The sequence below is a fragment of the Haliotis rufescens genome, unplaced genomic scaffold (assembly GCF_023055435.1).
Source record: "Haliotis rufescens isolate VD_foot unplaced genomic scaffold, xgHalRufe1.0.p SCAF_17, whole genome shotgun sequence".
Classification (NCBI taxonomy): domain Eukaryota; kingdom Metazoa; phylum Mollusca; class Gastropoda; order Lepetellida; family Haliotidae; genus Haliotis; species Haliotis rufescens.
In genome coordinates this window covers 22,993,854-23,020,382 of record NW_025963857.1, presented here as the reverse complement: position 1 = coordinate 23,020,382, position 26,529 = coordinate 22,993,854, and the positions used below count along the sequence as shown (strand labels likewise).

Here is a 26,529-nt window from a genome sequence, read left to right as displayed (position 1 = left end):
AGCCGATAAGGCCGACGTTCATTATCGTCTTGTTTATATATAATTAACATCCACATTAAGAGAAAGTTCAAGCGATGCTAGTGAAAACCAGCCTGTTCAAATATGTAAAATCACTCAAAATTCTTTAAAGCGAAAATCCGAAGATTCTGTATCACGTAGAATGAAGTACCAACAGCAGTCATCATCAATCAAACAGTGCAACTGGACACCAATTAAATGCGAACAAAGGTGACTGGACAGTGGTCAACCGTTTCAGCAGGCTTTCTAGACTCTCATGGCAGTCATTAAGAAGCGGGATTCCTGTTCTTCCGCATCGGATGACTCCAGCAATGCTCCCTTATCATCATGCGTCTGCGGCTGACAGGTGTTGGTATTGGTTTATTGCAGACAAAGTTCAAGGGAATTCTTGTCTATGGATTTCGGTCAATAACATAACATGGAAGGTTATGGTTCTGTCATGTGAACTTTTGGAACCCTAAAGGGGCAACCATATTTTTCAAGGGGATGGGAGAGAGAGCAGGATTTTGGTTGAAGATGATAATTGTTTTAGTTGATTTATTTTTTTCAGGTATAAACAGGTGATTGTGTGACTAGCATTGTACAATATGGTGAGTTAATAAAAGCGACAAAACCCTTTCCATACCAAATAGAAATCTTTGCAGAAAGCAGAGTCGACTATATTCCGACTATATCATGAGTATGTGTTTATGATCACTATCAAATAGTCGTGATAACAGGTTTTCGCTAAAAGGTGAGCTATCAAAAGTACGACTTTATGGGTAACAGCTTCTAGTTGTTATTCATAAAGTTGTGCGTTTGTCTTATAAACAGTTGCTCAGTTAAAACAATAAACAAATAAACACAACGAACTGTATGCATCGGAAACTTGTCTCAAATAACAGGGCACATAATTCCTTTTTCTACAATACGAACCATATGTAATTTTGTTTCCAGTAAAAACAGGGGATTGATTATTTTTTAAAACAATCCGCCCCTCTCCCCTTGAAAATCAAATGGTTGGTCGGTAGAAGTTACTATCGCGTGCGTGACTAACTGACATTCCTATCAAGGATTAATGACGTGTCTGACGAGAGTAATAAAAGTAGAATATATTCGATGATCTGATTAAAATAGTAATTGAATCTTAACGTTAGTAATCATTTCCTGTTTGGCGTTCGTAGCTGGTTTAAGTGTGTAAATTTGAGTTCGTGTGTGCGTGCGTGTGTGCGTGCGTGTGTGTGAAAATGTTGTCTCAGTACAAAGAACTGAACACCGAAGGAGTTTTGAAAGAATTAATGATTTATTTCACAGCCCCATATTATACATGATATTGTACATGATTTTTCAAAATGGTTGTTAACTGACAAATTAGATTCTAAGCAACAAAGCATGATATATGAACAGATTTCATATACAACTATTTGCGGAGAGAGTATTTGCGGATGTAAGTTTACATAAATGCGGGTTGTACATAAAACTGTCGACTCTCATAGTTACTTCATAATAGGTCATATTTATCTCAAACTAAAAGTGGTAGTTATCTTCAATAATTATTGTATTTAAGTTTCATTGTTCACATTTCTCTAGGTATGTATTCTTTGTCTCCAAAGAAACTGTGCAAGGTAAATCATATATATTCAAGTATGACAGTGACTAGATTATACTTCATAACCCTGACTTGTGCACTTGGTCGCATTAACCATACATGTGCTAAGTTAAACTAAGATCCGGGTTAGGAAAGGTTTTCAGCAACCCATGCTTGCCGCAAAAGGCGACTATGCTTGTCGTAAGAGGCGACTACGGGATCGGGTGGTCAGGCTCGGTCACTTGGTTGATGCATGTCATTGTATCTCAATTGCATAGTTCAATACTCATGATATCAATGACTTGATTGTGTCCAGATTCGATTATTTACAGACCGCCGTCGTATCGTTGGAATATTGCTTAGTGAGGTGTTCAACAACAAACATTCTTGTGTATGGGGGGACACGGGGGACCCTGCCGCCTTAGACTCCAATTCACTCCGCAGATTAGCGTTCTAAAGGTGTTGAATCCTCCGATCGTGAGATCAAATCGAAACACACACACACACACACACACACACACACACACACACACACACACACACACACACACACACACACATTAAACTGATACGTCATAATGACAATAAATTATTGTTCAAAGCGCTAACTCACTATGAATACACTCGGGTAGGATTTCAGTTTGGGAATCCGGACTCCGTAACCCCGGGCGATTGACCTTAACGGGTAAATCTATATACCTTTATATGTGATGCTTCCAGGTACGGTGATTTAACGAAAACCGATCCATCAGAGTTCTGCTCAAAGTATCGTTCACATCATCGACAGGCATCATAGGAGTGTATAATAATTCTTGAAACTGAAATGGATCTTAGATATATCCAACCCCTGTTAATTAATATAGAAATGTCCCAGACATTGGACATTCCAGGAATCTGACCTACCTCAGGACATGACATTTCGGAATTCGTGGTGGAACCATCTTTCTTAATATCCGAAGTCAACGGGTCACATCCGATCAATACTGGAACTGCATAACCCTTACACAACTCATTCACTACAACACATCGACCAACAGTATCATCTATGGCGTCAATATTTTGGATCTAAATGTAGGAATCGTTGGATGGTATCAAATAATTACTTTTGAACTGGAGACCATCAAAATCTAACTGGAGAGATTGACTTCTACATTTACCACACTCGGAGATACACGTATTGTTATGTTGGGACCAGCTATTATTTTGTATGATTTGATAGACCCTTATTGCGGATCAGTGGCTCCTTGAATTCTAAGAAGAGCCGGAAGGGAGGACAGATCGTAATGTTACACTGTATGACAATCCATCAAACTACAACATTGATCGTGGTCAGGTTATCGGAAGAGTTGTAATGAGAACACGTTAGCATCAAAGAGCTCCGCCTCTGTGTTCCTCCTCCATTGGGATTTTTTGTGCTGAGCATCTTACTTTGAGGATTATCATTTTTTTGTGCCATTGACAGTGTTGGACTGTGTTCGAAGGTATCGTATTTCCAGGAACGTGATTGACCATGGGGTAATGGGAAATATGGGGGCGTAAGATCTGCTTTGATAATTATGGCTCTGTAGAGTCATTAGGAAATATTGTGAAACTGTCGGAAACGTCTTTAGATAACAGAAGGGTCGCTACGTACGATTCGTTATTTTGGACGTTTGATAATCCGGACCATTTCCACCCATGGGAATTCTGAGTAACAATATTAACTGCCGGCCTAAAAATGAATACACTTGAAAATCGATTTGACCAAAAAAGTTACAAATGTTATCAAAACGTTATTTGGCTGAATGAAGATAAAATAAATAACGACAAACCCATTTCCATATTCACAAGAAATTCATAACAAATCACCAGTGAATAACCATTTCTCATTTGTTTCATTTGTAGCCACCATCAAACATGGGTGTTTACTTTCTTTTGCCTGGCAGTTTAGTCCCCCGGAAAATTATACAGGTTGTACATTAAAGTGACCAGAGGGATCGGGTGTTCAGGTCCGGTGACTTGGTTGATTGCATGTCATTGTATCCCATTTGCGTGAATTGATGCTCATGATGTCCAGAGTGGTTATTTACAGTTTTGTTTGTTTATTGTTTGTTGTTTAACGCCGCACTCATCAATGTTTCAGCTATATGACGGCGGTCTGTAAATAATCGAGTCTAGACCAGACAATCCATTGATTGATATCATGAGCATCGATCCACGCAATCGGGATACGATGACATGCATCAACCAAGTCAGCGAGTCTGACCACCCGATCCCGTTAGTCGCCTTTTACGACAAGCATGGGTTGGTGAAGACCTATTTTACAAAGCTTTGTCGCATTGCTGAGGGTGGCGTCACATGACATTAAGAGGTTTCACTGTACTTGGAGATGGTCTGGGCATAATGAAGGAGAGAGGTTTTTAAGCAGCTTTCAGCAATGGTCACAGCGGAAAGAAAAAAGAATTCGCTTTTCACACTCTGCCAGCGTAGGGAAACCGTCAAGTGAACGTTTCATTCAACGGGTGTACACAAGACTACTGTCTTGATCGGGTATATAGTGTAGTACAACTTTAATATCAGGTATATAACGGATTAAAACTGAATCATATTCTAAGCACAAAATGCGTCACTTTAATATACAGAAAGGTAAGTGATGCATGACAGCATACTACATTTTTATACTGTTCGGTTTTCTTATTCAGACAGAGGCATGTGTCTTTACCATCTTCCCGAGGCCAGAACTAAAAAAAGTCCAGTTTCCACCCTTGCTCAACTAGGCTTGAATTCCGGAGTTACATTTTGGATGGACTAACGTGTCTATGCATAGTCCAATCAAACTCGCGTTAGGAACTGGACATCCGGTTCGCAAACAAGTTTTCGTGTTTTTATCAAGGTGCTCAAGTGATTTTATGCACTTTGCGACCCGTTTTATTACAATGTAGACCATGATTATTGAACAGGTCGTCTTGATGGGGCGCCGCCTATTTTGTTCGAAGCAAATGCAAGTGGTACGAGAGGTGGAATCTGATTGATCAATTTGAGGGACATAGAGGGGGCATAACTCTTAATAGCCACTGGTGGCGGTACGATCTAGCCTAGAAATTCCAGCGTAGTTCGGCAAAGGTAGAAACTGGACTTTTATAGTCAGTTTACGTCCTTGCCTCGGGAAGATGGTGTCTTTACTAACTTACATCAATATGTGTCCGAGTCCACATTGACTAATGAGTCTTTGAAAGAGCACACTATTAAAGTAGGTAAATGGGTTTGTTTGCCGAAATCTGTCTTGTAAGCTTTAATAGTTAATACGTTTATTATACATAAAGACGATTCTGTTACCATTTGCACCCTTTCCTGACTATTGTTCTGTTTTTTAGGAAAGGAGAAAAGTATTATATAATAATGGTAAAGGCCGTCAAAAGTTAAATCGTATTTTATTAATAAAAATAGATACATCAAGTGACATCGTGGTTACATATTTGCATGAAATACTTCGCAATGAACTGAGTAATATTACAAAATTGATGGCTGTAAGCATCAGTACCTTATAAACAAACCGAATGAAAATATTAGATATGTGATAGAGTGAGGGAAAGAATGTTGGTTAATGCCGCAGTCAGCTCTATTTACAGCTAAAGAACGACGTCCTGTAAATATTCGTGTCTAGACCAGGCTAACAAGTGCTTGATATCATGAGCAAATATCCCCTGGACACGATGTCATGTCACCAACCAGGTCACCGAGACCCAATCATCCAATGAACGTTTAAGTCGACTCTTACGACAAGCATGATGTACTGAAGACCTTGAACACCCTATACAGTTAAAAACAGAAAGGTAAAATAAAAATGCGACGCTTTACAAGAAGCATGTACATGTAAGCCAGAACAAAACATTGGAAAGACGTTCATAACATTCACGTACACATACTTATAACATAGTTTCTTTGTCCATTTGTTGTTTAACGCCCCAGTCAGCAATATTCCAGTTATATTCTGCACATAATCGAGTCTGGACTAGACAATCCAGTGATTCATATCATTGCAATGGTCAGTCAGTCTGACCCCCGTATCTCATTAGTGGCGGCGTACAACAAGTATCGGTTATTGACCATGATCTTTACGTATAAAATATGTTGATGACTGAATACGCATTTACACTAACAGTGAAGAAGAAAATGTTCTTGAATAATCTAGTTTAATTTTAAAAATACTTTTTTTCATTGTATTGATTGAAGACAGAGGAGTAATTTTGATGCGCATAGATGTACACATACGTCTGAAACCTGTTTCTTCGCGAACACCTGGTGTCATCACTGATTTTCAGTGATCCACTTATATCATTTTCACCGTTGTGTTGCCTTTCACGCCCATTGGAATCAGTGACTGGTTATTCTCTGGCGTTGATGGTATATATTTTATTCTTAATTTCTTATATGATAGAATAACCGCTAACTTATGTCAAAATAAACCAGCATCTTATCATTTTGTTTTCAAATGTTACAATACTCGCGATGACCTTGTTAAGCTTACCTTAATACAAGAACATTTTTTAAACTTGAAAGTAAGGGACTGACCATTCGCTTTTGGCTGAGAAAATATATAAAAATGGTCTGTCCCTAAGGATGTTTGAGTTCTGATTCCAAACATATTCAATTATGATAAACCGAAATAGTTTCATGTCATGCTAAAACGTTGTGACTGGACATTCAAACGGATTCAACGTATCTAATTCTATGCGACTTTTAAAACGTGTTTCAAGCAAACATCTTTTTTAAGTCGTCACAACCTTCACGACAAATAAAAAGCTTTCGTTTTAATTATTAAAATCAGGATGCAATCATAATGATCAACGCTGCGTGATAGTCAAGTAGCTATTGAAAGGACATTGGTCTACAGTTCACTGACACTGGGCGTGTGATTATTACCCTACATCGACCTGTGGGCATGGTGCATAAAGCAATCAGACTGAAGCAGTAATCATATATTGGCTTTACACGATCATGCATATAATGGAAACACGAGATATGACATTTGGACACGTCTTCATCATAACCCAAAGGGCAACTTCACCATACACAGAGAATGTCAAATCTTCCCTGACAAACAAATACATCATGATGTTTTCATTTTTTTAAGATCGTACATGAACATGTTTTTGCGTTTACGCTTTGCAAACGCCATTAACAGCTACAATGTAACGATGTATCCCGGTCCATTTGAACAGGCGTGAACTACATTCGATTACAAAACTACGGACAATATGATTAAGGAGTTTTAAAAGCCATCGCGTAGGATAGAACCCTATTTCCTGAAAAAAACACAGGAAAGATCTTAAAGCTTACTGCGTATTCCAACACAGTGGCCTGCTGAGTGAGTTTCGTGTAACGCTGCAAGAAACGTGTTTCACTTATATCACGGTGTGTCAGGTTAATGGGGGTTAAAAGGGAGTGACTCAGGTCATAACCGAGCACAGTAAGGCTGAAGCAGCAAGAATCGCTTTCGGAGTAAATCATGCCTGATCCTGGCACAGATAAGGGAGGCAATGTCGCATAGCGAGTTGCCATGGCTTTGACCACAGGTTCCGTCGATTTAAGTTAGGGCCTGGAGTATATATTTCTGGAGTTGGTTAGTGATGGGAGTGTGAGGCCTGGATATAAATGTTCGGTTTCTCCTTTAAAAAACAAAAATGCCGTGATCGAAAAAATAAGTATCTCCCTATTTTATTTTATTTTGTGGTAGTCCCTTACCATAAAATTATCAGAAGTATTTAAAGGCTTGCTGCGTCTTCATACAGGTCGTCCTCCGGAGGCGGTACAGAAGGCAGTGGTAGTTTTGGAACTCGGGGAGCATATGTCAGTGGAGTCTTCACGAGTCCCTGGTACTTCAGTTCGACCTCTGCGGGGGACTCGTACATTCCATCATAAGTATTTTCTCTAATTCGTGAAGTTTCTGAAACTGATTTAATCGAAATATTTCCTTTTTATTCCATCAGTTCGTTTTATATTGAAACGTTCCCCACTCTTACTGTTTTCAATCATCGCCAGTGATTCAAAACTCAATAAGTCTGGCAGATTTTTTAGATTTTTTTAATTGACGCCAGTAATGGTATCTGTAGGACAATTCATCATGATCTTTATCCACGAAGCAGCACGGGGGACAGCGTAGGTTTCTTAAGGTGTATGCTTGTGGGAATTGAATGCTGATTGTCTCCATTTCGATCGAAAGTGTTATCATGACCTTTGTGGGAACGATTTAACCCTTCAGACCAAACTTTTTCTCAACAAAACACCGTGGAGATTCCGGGGTTAGGACTGGTTCCAAGTAACCTATGATTAGTAGACTTAAATTATCGTTATACCTCTGTCGGTTTTGACAAACCTTTGTCTATTTCGTCATCCGTCAACTTCTAAGAAATGCCTATCAAACCATTCAAACCATGCTATAGATGGAATTTTATTAGATTCATTCAGAACTACTTTTCATTTACCGAATTGACAACACTGGAGGAACAAAAAGTCTTCATAATAAAATAAGAGGGTTCATTACTGACAACTACATTGGACAGCATCACGTAAATGATACGACAACCTCCGTTGTCTAGTGGTAGAGCGTCCGCCCGGAGAGCGGAAGGTCCGGGATTCGATCCCCGGCCGCGTTATAGACGTTAAAAGATGTAACTTGTTGTTACCCTGTCTGGCACTCGGCGTTAGGGGCTAAAACAAGGACTGGTCGGGCTCGGAGTCAGTATACTGTGTCTGAGTGGGGTATTCATGTTAAACTGCGGCATGGTATCTCAGTGTGATAGCACTATAAAACGGCATCAGTCCGGACTAGTACAAGCAGCCACACACACACACACACACACACAGACACACACACACACACACACACACACACACACGTGCATGCACGTCGCTATATATATAAGTGCAATAATCTTGGACGCGACGTCAAACCCCATTTCGCCTCATCGTAAATGATACATGATCATACATTGTAGATTGCGAATTTGTCTTTACCTTTTGATCGTTTTTTTCTGCACAAGACGGCAACGACAGCAACAAGGGCCACAACAACAATCAGACATACGACACTCACAGCGACGACAACAGGAGCCAGGAACCCTTTCGGCATCTCCGGTCGGTCAGTGACGTCATCATCTATAACAAAAGCGGGAATAGTTTTTATCTCAGCTATCTAAGATGCCAATAGAATTAGGTATTATCAGGATAGTTGTCATCACATACAATTATCACCTTCAAATTACCATCCAAGTACCAGCATTAGGCAAGCCCCGCTTAGACAATTGTACCTCTACAGAAAATATTTTCTTTGTCAATCCTTCGTTTCCCTTTAAGCAATCACATTAGGTAACGTTTAAGTTATATTTAGATCGGCCATGCACATACATCAGAGAGATCATTCATGGTCACAAGCGCTTTCCACAAACTGAATACAATGTAACCAGTTTAAAACTTACATAAGAGTTCATTCATAATATGTTTGTATCACATACATTAACGTTCATAACAGTTTAATTAGCCAGTGATTCATATAATCTCATAGCACAGAGGCACGAAACTGGAAACATCATATGAAGTGAGTTCATCATGAAACTTGATCGCATTTAGTCAGTGTAAAGCATGGGTATCGGAAATATAGTCGGAATCGTACAATCGACTCGATTATCCGACGAATCAAATTCCATTGGGAGGAAAACGCAAAATAGCGGTGAAAATTATATGAATGGATCACTGAAAATAAGTGATGACACCAGATGTTCGCGAAAAGGGTAGGCATGTTCTGCACTTCCGGAAAACACCAGTAGAAACATACTCCATATATGTATGTGTAGAAAATCCAATGATTAAACAGAACGATAATGTAAGCACTGTTGTGGGATCAAACAATGTTTGACCTGAGTGCTCGATTAAACGAAATGGTCGCTCGTGAAGTTAAATCGAGCCTAATTGAAACACATTACCTATAAAATCTCTTATTCAGTACTTCAGTAGGTAATGTGTGTTTTTTATTGTGCTCGAATTAAGTTGTCATGTTTTTATTAATTATCTTATTCAGTGCTACCCGTGAAGATCAGGGGAAGCATAGGTCTTCAGCAACCCATGCTTACCGTAAAATGCGACTATGCTTGTCGTAGAGAGGGGACTAACGGGGTCAGGCTCGCTGACTTGGTTGATGCATGCAATCGTATGCCAAGTATATATGTACCAATAGTGTAACGACTTACTGCCGGCTGATAGTCGTGGTCCTACATATTGCGCACATCCTTCAGAATTACAGATGGACATCGTGACCAATCCGGCACGGCGCTGGGGCTGATCCGGTATAATGAGACTGACCATATAACCAGATTTGGTCACATTCTGCCCAAAGGTCAACACCATCATCTCCGAAGGTGTCATGACAGATCGGACCAGGTCATCAGCACCCATCTCTATGGCCTGTCCATTCATGAAGAATGTGTATGAGACTGGACTCTTACTGAGGACGAGGAGGTCCATTGTGAAGGATTCTCCTGGTGGTAAAACGAGCTGTGGAGGATCTGCGCCCTGAGTGTTGTTCAGAATCCTTGGAGGTGCTGAAAAAGAAAACTAATTCATACTTCCACTCACAATATAAATTATACTTTGCTTTGCTTTGCTGCTAAATACACAGTCAGAATCGGTTTGGTCTTCACTATTGTAATGCGCCTATAATGCGGTACACCTTTCTGCACAAACTCGACCTATACATGTACACCCTTCTATACTCACTCGACTTATACATGCCCATCCTTCTATACTCACTTGACATATACATGCACACCACTCTCCACCCAATCGACTTATTCATGCACACCCTTCTATACTCACTTGACATATACATGCACAGCCATCTCCATCCACTCGACTTATACATGCACACCCTTCTCCACTCACTGGACTTATACATGTACACCCTTCTATACTCACTCGACTAATACATGCCCATCCTTCTATACTCACTTGACATATACATGCACACCACTCTCCACCCAATCGACTTATTCATGCACACCCTTCTATACCCACTTGACATATACATGCACAGCCATCTCCACTCACTCGACTTATACATGCACACCCTTCTCCACTCACTGGACTTATACATGCCCATCCTTCTATACCCACTCGACATATACATGCACACCCTTCTCCACTCACTGGACTTATACATGCCCATCCTTCTATACCCACTCGACCTATACATGCACATCCTTCTATGCTCACTCGACCTATACATGCACACCCTTCTATACCCACTCGACCTATACATGCACATCCTTCTATGCTCACTCGACTGATACATGCACATCCTTCAATACCCACTCGACCTATACATGCACACCCTTTTCCACTCACTCGACTTATACATGTACACCCTTCTATACCCACTCGACTTATACATGCACACCCTTCTCCACTCACTCGACTTATACATGCACACCCTTCTATACCATCTCGACTTATACATGCACATCCTTCTACCCACTCGACCTATACATGCACATCCTTCTCCAGTCACTCGACTTATACATGCCCATCCTTCTATACCCACTCGACCTATACATGCACACCCTTATCCACTCACTCGACTTATACATGCCTATCCTTCTATACCCACTCGACTTATACATGCACACCCTTCTCCACTCCCTCGACTTATACATGCACACCCTTCTATACCCACTCGACTTATACATGCACATCCTTCTACCCACTCGACCTATACATGCACACCCTTCTATACCCACTCGACTTATACATGCACACCCTTCTATGCTCACTCGACTTATACATGCACACCCTTCTATACCTACTCGACATATAGATGCACATCCTTCTATGCTCACTCGACTTATACATGCAAATCCTTCTACCCACATGATCAACACATGCACGACCTTCTGTATCCAGTCGACCTAAACATGAACGTCCTTCTAAACACCTTCAATCTTTATACGCTTAGTCGATCTAAACGTTTGCTCTATTGATTGATAACGTGTAATCTAAACGCCGATCAAACATCGGGGATCTGTACAATCAGGCACACATCTGCATTTTATGGACAAAGGCATCGCATGGCAGATGTTGCTTTTTCATCTTCTATGTTGAGTAAGTATATGAATTAATACTGAGTAAAGTTCTCTTGACGTTCAAGCCATCAGCTGAAAGAGATTCCAAATATACAATTTGCGGAGATGGATGGAGTATACAGAACATGCACGCAAATCAGGCATGCTAGAGTCATTGTATTCTTTAAAAGTTGGCTGTTATAAGTGTTAACCTTACACTCGGTTATCAGTGTGATGTCTGGTATTATTATGACTAGCTTAGCTCGATTCACGTTGACAAAATTTCGCATTAATACTAAAAACGGGTAATTTACACGCTCGTACAACCATGGACTCTTGTATGTACTTTTGTATCACAATTTATATTTGCAATGTTTTTGTTCAAGTGGAAAAAATACATAAATTAATCAATCCTATGGCTGATGCATGAATGGTGAACGTGGATTACACCGACCTGTTGTTCTTTAAGCGCATTTTCCACAATACACAGCTAATGCGAATTACCTTGAGATAAATCACATTCACTTGAAGCGCTTGTGAAATCTCTAAAATAAATACCTTCATCTGAGTGAATAACTTCTTGAATGACAATCGAGTTCTTAGTCTATTATATCAGGATTTAGATTACGGGGTATAAATGTAGTTACTTAATATGTCTATAAAATCGATATTTCATTTAACTGCAATTATAACACTCGAATGAAACACCACATGCCGGAACTACTTTCTGTCTGCCTCTTTGCCAGTTATATATGACAGGATCGTGAGAAACGTTTTAATAAAACCAGACCATTTCTTTTTTCTTCCCAAATAATAAATCTATCTCACCTCGTGACCTGACAAATGTTAAGATTATCAGGTCACATTATCAAAGCCAAATATCTTCTATATATTAAATCTCTGTATTCAATGAACCGGTAATGGTTACATATATTGACCGCATTTTATCGAAGCACATAGACAGATCACAACCAGGAACAATAAACGATGACCAGTTAAGTTGCCAAGGCTGTTTTTAAGTACCCTGTGGGAATTACACTTCCTTGAATTTGTTAAGCTGCCATTTCCGTTTGATGGTCAGCAAATATAAGGCAGCCAACATAAGAGAAGTATTATGAGCAATGATGTTCATGACTATTTTCAATACCTTTGACATCAACTGGTATCTTCCGTGTCAGGTTGTGATAGGAACCGTCATCCCAGTATTCCGCTGTGCAAACATAAACACCATCGTCCTTGAATGATGGTTCATAGATGGTCAATCCATTGCTTGACCTGTTGATCTTCTGACCAGCAATTTCCCTGATCAATGCATTCTGGTAATACTGAAGCCACCGTTTAAATTCCACACCATCGTAGTCACCACTTATGTGACAGGTTATCGAGAAGGAAGACGCATCTCTGGTTACAGAAACAAGTAATTTGGGCGAAACTGAAAATAGGACATCTTTACGTCAATGGTTGAACGTCAATATGATCTTTCATGATGGATAAACGATCGTGTTGTAAATAATAGGCTTTACCGTACCAAGTACGTAGGTTTCAATCTTTACTGTTCTGAGTGGGAACAATTAGTTATATTTGGAGATAATTATAGTGATTCTGTGGGTAACTTTAGAAATTCTTAGTGAGTGAGGTCAGGGCTCAACATTAGGACATAAGATAAACGAAAAGGAAAACAAAATAATGTGAGTACAGAAATGTGTATAAAAATTAACCTAAACATTACATGCATTATTTTCGACAAAGTAAGAAGTAAGAGTCCAAAATGGTATTCTATAAAAGTTCGAATCTTTAGTTGTTGGATAATACATATATATATAATTTTTTTATAGTATCGGAACTCGCTAAACGACAAGGTTTCAAATTCAATTAAGGAATATTTAAGTTATGACAGAACACTGTGAAACTTCCTGAATTTGAATTCATACAGACCTTCGAAAATGATCCTAAGAGTGCAAAAAGATTATGATAATGCTGATAGGGATTCTCACTTGAGCATTTAATTAGTCCTAAACGATTTTCGAATTAATTATGTTCCATTAAGGACTTTTTTACTTAAAGTTACAGTAACTACTTCAATCCAACGCCTTTAACTACTGTTAGCTTTTATAGATAAAATTGTAAATCTGTATTCATGCACAACCAGGAAGAATTAGTTGAAGGAACAAGGCCTAGATATATACTGATACCTTTTGAAGTGACATTAAGCTGTACAACATTGCTTTGCTGCCTTATACCATAGCGTTTACAATGCCACAGCCCGCTATCAGCCATCGTTACATTTGATATGTTGATGGTGACGATGTGCCTGCTGTAGTCGGTTTTACACGACAGGCGTGTTGAAACTGGTTGACAGGTATTAGAGTTGACATTTACAAATATCTTATCTTCATGTTTCCACTGCAAAATATCACTTGTTCCGAGAAGGGTCCCGCTCGGTGCCTGACATGTGAGGGAGACCGACGAACCTGTTCGAGCTGGAGATGGTTCGTATGTCAGCACAAATTCTGAAAAAGGTCATTTTGATGTATTGGTGTTAATGTACATGGTTGTGAAAGCTTTTCGATAAACAGAAATTATTCCAGAACAAAACTATACAAATACACTATTTGACTACAGGTTTTGCTAGATTTGCTGAAAACAAATGTGTAAACACAAAATTGTTCGTCTCCTTCTTTCACAGGAGGAAATTGCGTGTTTTGAAGCAATAACCGAAAACAATAAGCAATAATAAAAAATAGCCTGAAAAACAGTTATTCTGGTATGAAGTACAGTGAATTATATCTTGCATAACAAACGTACAAATAACTTATGCTATCTGATATTAAGAACACTAAGTAACACTATATGATATGAAGAACAGTGAGTAATGTTATTTGATGTGAGGAACACTAAGTAACGCTATCTGATATTAAGAACACTAAGTAACGCTATATGATATGAAGAACAGTAAGTAATGTTATGCGATGTGAGGAACACTAAGTAACGCTATCTGATATTAAGAACGCTAAGTAACTCTATATGATATGAAGAACAGTGAGTAATGTTATGTGATGTGTGGAATACTAGGTAACGCTATCTAATATTAAGAACACTAAGTAACGCTATATGATAGTGAGTAATGTTATGTGATGTGAGGATAACACTAAGTAACGCAATGTTACATGAAGAACACTAAATAATTTTATCTGGTAAATAGAACTTAAATCATGCTTTCAGGTAAGAAAGAATAGTAAGTGATGCTTCTGATATGAAGAACAATAAGCCATACTATCGGGTAAGAAGAACAGTAAGTAATGCTATCTGGTAGGTAGAACACTAAGTAACGCTATGTGATATGAAGAACACTAAATAATGTTAATATTATCTGGTAAATAGAACTTAAATCATGCTTTCTGGTAAGAAGAATAGTATATTATGCCTCTGAAATGAAGAACACTATTTCAGCCATACAGCGACCTATCTGGTCAGCAGAACACTAAGTAATGTGATGTGATATGAAGAACACTAAATAATGTTATCTGGTAAATAGAACTTTACTCATGCTTTCCGGTAACAAGAACAGTAAGTCATGCTCTCTGGTAAGAACACTAAATATCACTATCTGATTTAAAGAACAGTATGTAATGCTATATGATATGAAGTACAGTGAGTAATGCTCTCTGGCAAGATCACCAAGTAACGCTGTATGATATGAAGATCAGTTAATAATACCATGTGATTCGGATAACACTTAGTAACGCTATATTATGAAGAACACTAAGTAATGCTATCTGATATGAAGAACTGTAAGTAATGCTATGTGATATGAGCGAGCGAGTTTGATTTTACGCCGCTTTTAGCATTATTCCAGCAATAACGCGGCGGGGGACACCAGAAATAGGCTTCACACATTGTACCCATGTCGGGAATCGAACCCGGGTCTTCGGCGTGACGAGCGAACGCTTTACCCCCTAGGCTACCCGACCGCCCCCTATGTGATATGAAGAACAGTAAGTCATGCTATCTGGAAAGAAGAACAGTAAGTCAAGATATATATGAAGAACATAGCTACATTGTTTTACAAAACGTTAGTAGTGCTATCTGGTATGAAGACCATTACGTGATGCTCTCTTTAATGGAGAACAGGAGCGGTCGGGTAGCCTAGTGGTTAAAGCGTTCGCTCGTCACGCCGAAGACCCGGGTTCGATTCCCGACATGGGTACAATGTGTGAGGCCCATTTCTGGTGTCCCCCGCCGTGATATTGCTGGAATATTGCTAAAAACTTCGTAAAACCATACATACTCACTCACTTAATGGAGAACATTATTAATACTATGTTGTATGGCGTCCACTTACCAGGCTTCCATTGATACCATGGTATTCCCTTGCTTGAAGTGAATCCAAGGATAATTATCAACAAAATCTTCTTGAAAGTATGTAGAAAAAGCATGGCGACGTAACTTTCACTCGAATCACTTTTCCAGTCTGCTATTAATTTGCATGAAGATCATGGGACTACTTATATATTTGAGGAAGTGATACTTTGTTTCCAAAGTTCTCCATCATGCATGTTAAAACGTCCTCATCCCAATGTTTCTATGCAAAGTTCATCACTTAAACCACTTGCCCTAGTGTCATTGAGACCCCAGCGGAATACTAGTTACACATCCTGCATAGTGTTATATGATGAAATTATTACATAAGGAAGATTAAGTTTAGCTTGTTGGTTTGTTATTTAACACCGCACAGCTAAACGACGGCGACTGGTAAATAATCGAGTCTGGACCAGACAAACCAGTGATTGATATTGTGAGCAACGATCCACGTCGTCGGGGTACGATGACATGGTATCAACCGAACCCGACCACCCTCCATTTAGTCGCCTCTTACAACCTGCAAAGATTGCTTACTCGGAATCCCCACGTGGCTACGATTTAACTACAGTAAAGTACGGTTATAACGAACTCAAAGGAACTACTAATTTTAGTTCGTTTTAACCGTAGTTCGTTATAAGCATATATACAGCATAACTACAGCAAATTCCTTTAATAAGATAGATGAAGCACAAGCCGGTTTCAGGCATGGATACTCTACAATTGATAATGTATTTGTATTGCAGACACTTGTACAGAGATATTTAGCACGAAAAGGAGAAAAAATGTATGCTATATTTGTTGATTTTGCTAAGGCGTTTGACTCAATTAACAGAAACATGTTGTGGTCCCTTTGCAAATCTCAAGGTATCAGTACTAAAATTGGTAAATTACTATGTTGTATATATCACAATGTGAAGGTCTGTGTTCGAAACAATAACACCTTATCTGATTCCTTCTACTGTAATATTGGGGTTAGACAAGGATGTATTCTAAGTCCATTCCTGTTTTCATTTTTCATAAATGAACTTTCGATACAAATATCTGAAAATTGTAACGAGGGTATCCAACTCCATCCAGAAACTATTAAACTTTTCCTACTCCTTTTTGCTGATGATATAGTTATGTTCTCGAGCACAGTACCTGGACTTCAAAAGTTAATAAATGAACTTGAGTATTATTGTAACAAATGGAAATTGAAGGTCAATATCGATAAGACAAAGGTTGTAGTTTTCAGAAATGGAGGGAAATTATCAAAACGAGAAAAATGGCTATATAAAGGTGAAAAACTTGAGGTTGTAAGAAGTTACAAATATTTGGGGGTACATTTTACAAATCGACTTACTTGGTCACTGCATTGCAACAAAGCCGCACTACAAGCCAAAAAGATTTTAATTGGCATTTTACAAAACCTAAAACCCCTTGGAAATATTAGCTTTGAAACATTCTCTAAGATTTTCGACACTAAGATCAGTCCTATTTTACTCTATGGTGCTGAAGTCTGGGGCCCAGAGAACTATGATACAATAGAGAAGGTTCATCTATTTGCGTATAAAAGATTTCTAGGAGTAAATTCCAACACTCCAAATGTTACAGTTTACGGGGAATCTGGGAGATACCCAATGTATATATTCAGTTACATAAAAGTAATAAAATATTGGATAAAATTGCTTAAAATGCCAAATACCAGATTCCCAAAGAAATGCTATAACATGATGATTCTTTACGATAGCAGAGGCAAAAATAACTGGGCCTCGGGTGTCAAAAAGATACTCCAATCTTGCGGGTATGAGTACATTTGGAGAGAGCAACATGTAACAGTACCAGATCGTTTTATATATAATTTAAGACAAAGGCTAAAAGATATGTATTTTCAAAAGTGATACTCTTCACTAAACTTACATAATAAGTTAAAGCATTACACCTGTTTTAAATCATTCATTCTGACCGAAAAATATCTTTTGGATATAAATGTTAAGAAATTCCGAACAGCACTATCCCGTTTCAGATGTAGTTCTCATGACCTTCTAATAGAAAAAGGTAGACATTTAGCGATACCAAGGGAAAACAGATTGTGTAAATATTGTACTTGCCAAGAGATAGAAGATGAATACCATTTTTTGCTAGTCTGTCCACTGTATGCAAATATCAGAAAAGAATACATACATAAATATTTTTATCTGAATCCTAGAATAGACAAATTTTATATCCTCATGTCATCCCAAAATGAAACAGTCACAAAATATCTTTCAATGTATATATATCATGCAATGAACATCAGATCCTCTGCACTATAGATGTGATATTTTGTTACGATATATGTAATTCCTATTGCACCCATTGCTACTGTATGTATATATGTACTATAGGCCTATGGCCTTTTCAGTACTCGAAATAAAGATTGATTGAACTACAGCAAAAAGTCGGGACCAAAAAGGTTGTTCGTTATATCCGTCAGTTCGTTATAAGCGTGTTCGTTATAACCGAAGTTTATTGTAATTGAAGTGTGGTCCGAAAACAGCCATTGCGCAACACCAGTAGGCTTCATTCAAATTAGTATATTGCCTTACTATTCTTAATAAACAATTAGCATATACATAGATTTAATAGTATAAGGAGATTTAAAAGGGGCATGTCTTAATCCGATGTGCAGCTCCAGCAAATATCATTCAGATTATTGCTTTGATATTCAGCTGACTCCTATAACATGTGAGGGAGTGAGTTGGGTTTAACGGCATCCAGGACAGTCTCTGTAGTCGGCTTAATGAGGGAGGGATGCAGCTTTTTGACGTACCCCCTTAGTGATGCCCACGAGCACAGGTATGGTGCTGACAAACCAGAGCGATCCTTGAAATCGAACCAACAATGAATTGTTTGATGTCGACCATTGTAGGGGCTGTAGGGGCAGTCGGGTAGTGGTTAAACCGTTTGCTCGTCACGCCGAAGACCCGAGGTCGATTCACCACATTGGTACAATGTGTGAAGCCATATATGGTGTCCCCATGCTAATGCTGGAATATTGCTAAAAGCGGCGTAAAGCCATACTCACTCATTCACTCACTCTAGGTGCTTTAATGATTAATGCGGCAGCATAGTTGGGCCTGTTGGAGACGTGGTTCTGTTATAAGAATAAGCTAAGACGTAACATGTCACCACCCTCAATCAAAACTTAATTGGTACCGTTAAACACTATCTTTACTGTCATTTTGCAAAATGTAACGACGTATGTAATCTACACATAAAGAGAACATACAGATGCGAAGAATCAAATCTCCATCAAACAGGTGCATTTTGATCTTCAACTAATAATCATTCAGTTTTATTATCAAGATCAATCTGTCTATCCTTATACTACAGAGACAATGTCTCAATTTCTCACAAGACATTTATTGAGTATAGACGTGAGTATAGACATATGCACTGCATATCTGCAACATACAACTGATGTATTCGAATACGATATCATTAATCGTGAGTGAGTGAGTGAGTGAGTGAGTGAGTGAGTGAGTGAGTGAGTGAGGTTTAACGTCCCTTTGAATAGTATTCTTGATATATCACGGCGTGTCAGTTTGTTGTATGAGGAAAGCCAGAAAGTGATGCCTGTCTCAGACCTTTACCACTTGAAACCCACGAGCACAGGTATGGTGTTGACAAACCTAGGAACAAAATCGAGGCGAACCGGGATTCGGACCCACGATCATAAGTTTTTGGGCGTGCGAATTGCAGCGGCTTAGACGACTAGGCCACCTTTGTCCTGACAGAGGTTGTGAAGGGATACGTAACGGCTGGGTAGATGATGGACAGATGATGATATAGGTCAGGAGATGATGTATTTAGAATACTAGGTAGATGAGTGTCGACGGGTACATAGATAGATTGGTAATTGATGGATAGAAAATGGTGGCAGTATGGGATAGATAGAGGATGCGTACACAGGTAGATTGGTAGATAATGGGTAGAAGTTGGATGGAGCATGACAGCAGTATGGGGTGTATAGAGGATGAATTCAGCGTAGATGTATGAGTACTGAGGTAGATTAACGATAGGTAGAGGATTGATTGACTATGGGGGCATGGCTAGATAGGTACAGATGGTAACAGAATGGATTAAGGATGAATGGAGCATGGATTGTGTGTGGACCAATGGGTACATAGGTAGATTGGTAGAGATGGATAGAGGCAGGATTACGGATGGTAGAGGAAAGTTAGAGAATGGAAGAGGATGGATTGACAATGGAAGGAAGAATAGATAGGTAGTGGTTGTATGAGAATGGATTCAGGATAAATGGAGGATGGTTTATGTGTAGACCAATAGGTACATAGGTAGAGTGAGTGAGTGAGTTTGATTTTACGCCGCTTTTAGCAATATTCCAGCCATATCACGGCGGGGGTCACCAGAATTGGGCTTCACACATTGTACATAGGTAGAGATGGATAAGGGAGGATTACGGATGGGTAGATGAAGGATAGAGGATAGATTGGTTTTGAACAAATAGATAGGTATAGTGGATAGATGGAGGACTCATGACTTGTGCAGGATGTATTGATTATGGACGAATGGGATGATGGTCGATACATAGACTGCTCTGACTCGGCTTTATGTACATATGGGTACGCGTTGACCGATAGGTCTTAACGGGCAATCTGGCCATGATTCACCGTGCACGATCAAAGCTTGAAACAGGTGAGTAATTAAAGTGCAATTCCGAACGTAAAGACAATTAGTACAGCCAATCCCAACAAAACCGAAGAGGAACTTCTTATACACGTAAACGCCAATAAAAGCTCGAATGGTTTCCTTATAATTACGGTCCATCTGTTCATCTGCTGAGATTGGAACCGTCGTTCATTGCAAGTAATTAAACGTCATTTTGAATTCATTGCCAGACCGAACATTTCTTTGGGTTGTACAACATGTTTTTGTCTCCACTGTGTATGCAAGTAGACCTGCGTCACTGACGTACACGATGCTATTAAGAATGTTCTGAAGTACGACACTTTTCGGTGTTTACATCATAACTGAAGCACCAGTAGAGGCTTCAAACGTTATGTATCGTATTCATAATATACATCGCTGCTTAAACCTTATATCACAGTGATTCCATTCCACATTCCCAATGCCAGTAGTCAAGTGTTTGATCCTTAATTGGCTTTGCATTTCATCGCATAAGATGACGTTAAAGATAAGATGTATGACTGTATCAAAAATAAAAGACGAGGTCTACAAAATCTGAAATAGAAACTCACTGACTTTGTGGATTGCTTTCAACTATGTTTTTCATTCACACATCGTTCCCTGTTTTATGTTTACACAGTCTTCATTTGTTTTATTGTGTTTCAGTAAGAATCAACAGCATTGAAATTCTGTTTAATATCCAATCGCTTCATTGTATGTTTGACATCAGAGAAATATAAATTTTGAAAAGTAATTTTAAAAAATGGATCACTTTGTTGAATATTTCTCTGAAACCACATGTCATTCATGTTTGTTGATGCCGCATCAACCTACCGATATCCGTTAGAACAGGACGCGATTGAAATTATTGACTTCGTAAAACATAAATGGTAAGTCGAAGGAAAAGTAAAATCAGTGCCAATTAGACGCATAGATGTATCCTTGTACTGATGCATTTGGGGACTGGCCAAATATTCTGAAAATGTAAAATAAACGATTGCGAAAGGTCGTAGACGGAACCATCAAATGAATTCTCTTCAGACAAAGTGGGTGGGTCGATAACCATTTCATTGGAAACATGAGTGTACACTTGATGATCAGCGAGGTAAACAGATTCGGTGATATCTAGTTAACGAGGTGCTCGGCGGAACATTACGTCTCTTTTGGATCAAGCGATGTAGGCTTGTCAACAGGTGCACAAAAACACATGTACGTTATAAGTTGCGTTGTATTTGATAACTGTTGAAAATGTGAGAGAAGGTCATTCTTAGTGGTCTTGTTAACCCTAAACGTTTCCCTTGTACAAAATGATATTGAGTATCAAGCAGGTCATGCTGACCCGCGTCATGCTACATTGTCGTCACAACCTCTGTGGTGTAGTGGATAGAGCGTCTGCCTGGCGAGTTGAATGTTGGTAGTTTGATCCCCGGCCGCGTCATACCAGAATGCGTTAAAGATAGTACTTGTTGTTCCGCATTAAGGGTATAAAACTAGGACTGGTCGGCTCGGAGTCTGTATACTGTGTCTGAGTTAAGTATGTTAAACTGCGGCATTGTATGTCAGTGGTCTAGCACTATTAAGCCGGACTAGTACAGGCAACCACAGTGGGTTCTCAGTGCAGAGGTAACTACATCTGGCACGCTGGAAACATATGATTGTGAGCTCGAATCCAGGCCATCCCCAATTATGTTTCTAGGTTGTCAGCAACACACCCGTGCTCCTGGGTTTTACTGAAGTGGTAAACGTCTTAAACCATCACTTTGAGCTCTCCTCCCACAACAAGCTGACACGCCCTGGTATATCTGGAATACTGTTCAAAACGGCGTTCAAACCCAACTCACGTACTCACAGACACACACACGCACATGCACTCGCATGCACGTTGCTATATAAATGCAATACTCTTGAAAGCGACGTTAAAACCCATTTCACCTCACCTCACCTCACCTCAAAATACATACTCTAGAACGATTTCCCGTCCTAGCCTGTCCTCAAGGTTGTATTCGAGCCCCCGTCCTTCACCTTGGACGTTCAACGTTATTGCCAAAATACTGTTCGTGAATTAATGTGCTTGATTGCGTAACATTTTGGATGCATACTCGATTCCTTGTGTTTATGAAACGATGTATTTGGTATTTGTGAGAGAGAGAGAGAGAGAGAGAGAGAGAGAGAGAGAGAGGGAGGGGGGGGGGGGGAGGGAGGTTTGGTTTGGTTGTTGTTTAACGCCGCGCTCAGCAATATTCCAGGAAAATGACGGCGGACTGTACATAATCAAGTCTGGACCAGACAATCCAGTGCTTGATATCATGATCATCAATCCACGCAATTGGGATACGATACATGTATCAACAAAGTCGGCGAACCTGACCAACCGATCCCGTTAGTCGCCTCTTACGACAAGCATAGTCGCCTTTTACAGCTTGGATGGGATGCTGAAGACCTATTCGAACCTGTTTCTTCACGGGTACATATATAATGGATAGGTTTTTCAGCAGGAAAGATTCAAACAGATAAAAACGGTAACCTTTGAGATATGTAAAACCTAGCTAGAGGAAAATATTGTTCAAGTGATTTGGAACAAATTATTTTTAAAGCACTATATCCTTCTCAAAATCGATAACGTGCAGTTAATTTATTACAGTATTATATCAGCTGCGGCGAGTTCTTATCCGACAGCCACAACGTCATGGCGTCGACTCTTCCAAATCAGTGTCACTTACACATTAAGGATAATTCATTCTTTTTACAGAAAGCACTGGGCTTGTGCGCTCGTGTGACTTAATACCTGATAAAGCTCATCAACGTGAAATGAATAAATATCATAAACGCTTGCCTCTCGTGCCACGCATTATTTTGTCAATAACTCACACCAAGCACACACAATTATCTTGTTAAGATGTTCCCTGAAGCAAAGGCTCATGTACACATGTTCTGATTGCATCGAACATGTTGAACACAAAATTACACTCCCGACATCAGATGTTTGTGTGTTTTGACTCCACAATATCGTGTGATCTCATTAGACTACCCGTCAACACAGCCTTCAGGTTATTTAGGCATGTTATTTATCAAGACAATCAGGTTATTTATGGATGCTTTGTTTCAAGACCAATTTGGTAAATAACATGTCAAGAGAACAGGCGCTTAACATAAGCCATCAAAAGTAGTGTGAAACAGACAAATGGCGGTGAGGTAGCCGAGTGGTACTAGCGTTGGTTTGTCGCGCGGAATTCCGCATGGATACAATGTGTGAAGATAGTTTCTTTAAGTCCCTTGCCGTGCTATAGAATATTGATAACAACGGTTATTACTACTACCAAGTAACCCTGTTAATGAGGACGGTAGTCTGTTTCACAGTTCCTGAGCAATGTCATTTTTCCTACCGCCAAGCCATTACTGAATGCTATAACCCTATATTAACCAAGTTTAGATCTTTTCCACAGGAAACCTCCATCTGTTTGGGGCTCCTTTTCCATTTAAATGTACAGTAAACTACGTTTATAACGAACAAGCTTATAACGAACTGACGATATAACGAACTTATATCTTACTCCCGGACATCTGTTGTATATATGATGTATATATGCCTATAACGAACCACGGTTATTACGAACTTTTGAGTTCGTTATAACCGTAGTTGACTGTAGTTGTTGTTTCTATGAAAAATATATACTTTCTGAATCCAAGTCTAATTTAGACGGGTTTCTTCATATTTAAGGCCTAATGAGGTAATATTTAAGCACTACTAGTTAATGGAAGTACGTTTGTTGTATTGATGTCAGGCGATGTGCGAGATGTGGGTTTGAATCCCATATCCAGCTAGATTATGAATGATGGTCTATGAGTTAATTTCACGTCATCATTTGTATAAACAATGTTGTCAATAAAAGCGACATTACCCTTTCTATATTCAAAAGACACCTCTCCTCATTCATCCATTGTACGATTCCGACTACATCGCGGGCATGTGTTAATACAAATGTATATCACTACCAAATAGTAATGATACTAGTTTTCGTGAAAAGGTGAGCGTATCCTGACTATCGGTGGCACCGACAAAATCTCATGCAAATGTAAGTCAGTTGTTCAGCCGAAAACATCATTTTTTTCACTGATGTGCCAAGTTTCAAAATGTCCTCCACATGTCTACCATAAATCATTTTGAAGCTTTACTGATGTCTAGAATGTTGTAACTCTGATAAAACAACTTTTGAACAAGAGTCTATGACGCTCTTTGATACCTTTGTAGAGAGACATGCTCGATGAACAGAAAATTAATGTTGTGTAATGTAGACACCAAGGCTGGAACTGCTGGACATAACAGGAATGTCGACTAGTGGAATGTTGAGGTCCATCTTCCCGAGGCAAGTGGGTTAACGGAGTATAAAAGTCCAGTTTCCACCCTTGCCGAACTAGGCTGGTATTATGGAGTAACAATTTGGCTTGACTAACGAGTCTATGCATACTCCAATCAAAATCGCGCAACAAATCGAAATCCGGTTCATAAACTGTCATGCAGATTTCGGTCGACTGCAGGATTTGAAAAGCATGTGCACCGTCAACTCGTTGTCAACAGATATTTTCCAAACTTTTCATGTTTTCAATCAAGGTCCTGACGTGATTTGATGCATTTCGCGATATAAGACCCGTTGTATCACAATATAGATCTTGATTATCGAGCAGATTGTCCTGACTTTACGCCGCCATTTTGTTTGAAGCAAATGCAAGTGATACGAGAGGTGGAATCTGATTGGTCCATAGGAGAGGCTTAGAAGGGACATAACTGGTAATAGCCACTGGAGGCGCTACGATCGAGCCAGGAATTCCAGCCTAGTTCGGCAAGGGTGGAAACCGAACTTTAAAAGTCAGTTAACTCCCTTGCCCCGGGAAGATATTTGAGGTCATCCTCCGTCATTTTAAATTTTATAAGCACTTGTTTTACCATTTTGAAGCCATAACTATCATATATCGTTTTATGTCGATTATCAGCCGTATTGTGACTGAAACAAGTCCAAACAACTTCATAAATTGCTATTCAAAATGTGTGCTTTTAATCGGTTCCGTTTACAATGTCCCTAAGTACAGGTTTATTACTTACAGTTGCGTCTTTCATATTATTTTTCTACTATTCCATCCTTTTAGATTGATTGTAATATTATTCAGACTCACGTAACTGATGGGATTACAAGATACGTAGACGGAGACATATGGTCCTGTCTCAGAACTCACCAAGTAATGAAAATAACACTTACATATATCGATCGCCAGTAAAGACATGATCAAAGGTCCATCAGAATATTTTATTGTGAACTGTGATCAGTAATTGCATTCTAAGAATTACATTACCGTCCAAATTGCTACATTTCTCATTTCCCAGTATGTCATCAAGTTGCCTGCGTTTTCATTAATTTGTAATGATAATAGTAATTTTAGTAATCTTAGTAATAGTAATAAAACTACAGACGCCGATATTTCTCGAACCATATTGTGTCTCCGTTATTATTAACTTTTAGTTCTGAAAAGTAAAAGTTAGATGTCTTGTTTTACTGCACGTTTGACATGTGTTTTGATCAAATAAGAAATGAAACGAAACTTTTCGATCAGTATTGTTTTATTTATTGAAGATTATCATTAATTAGAATTATAATATTTAACTACGACATACCCAAATAACCTTTTGACCAGTAGATGATATATGTCAAGAAACACATCGCTTTGTTCCCTTTGTCCAGTCATGCAATAAGTAAATATTGATTATTTACTGATACTTATCGGTTTATATGCTAGAATGTTACTTTTTCATATCGGTTTCCATAATAT

At 39.0% G+C, this 26,529-nt stretch overlaps 1 protein-coding gene across 1 annotated transcript; it reads right to left on the bottom strand.

Moving 5' to 3' along the window:
• Positions 1-4,979: 4,979 nt before the first annotated feature.
• LOC124133991 lies at positions 4,980-16,253 on the bottom strand. The gene is made up of 6 exons (XM_046498603.2): positions 16,019-16,253; positions 13,869-14,186; positions 12,824-13,108; positions 9,811-10,161; positions 8,582-8,722; positions 4,980-7,517 (listed from the first exon to the last, which is right to left on the bottom strand). The coding sequence occupies exons 1-6, from the start codon at positions 16,110-16,112 to the stop codon at positions 7,330-7,332; spliced, it is 1,377 nt and encodes a 458-aa protein (XP_046354559.2). The 5' UTR covers positions 16,113-16,253; the 3' UTR covers positions 4,980-7,329.
• Positions 16,254-26,529: the final 10,276 nt, after the last annotated feature.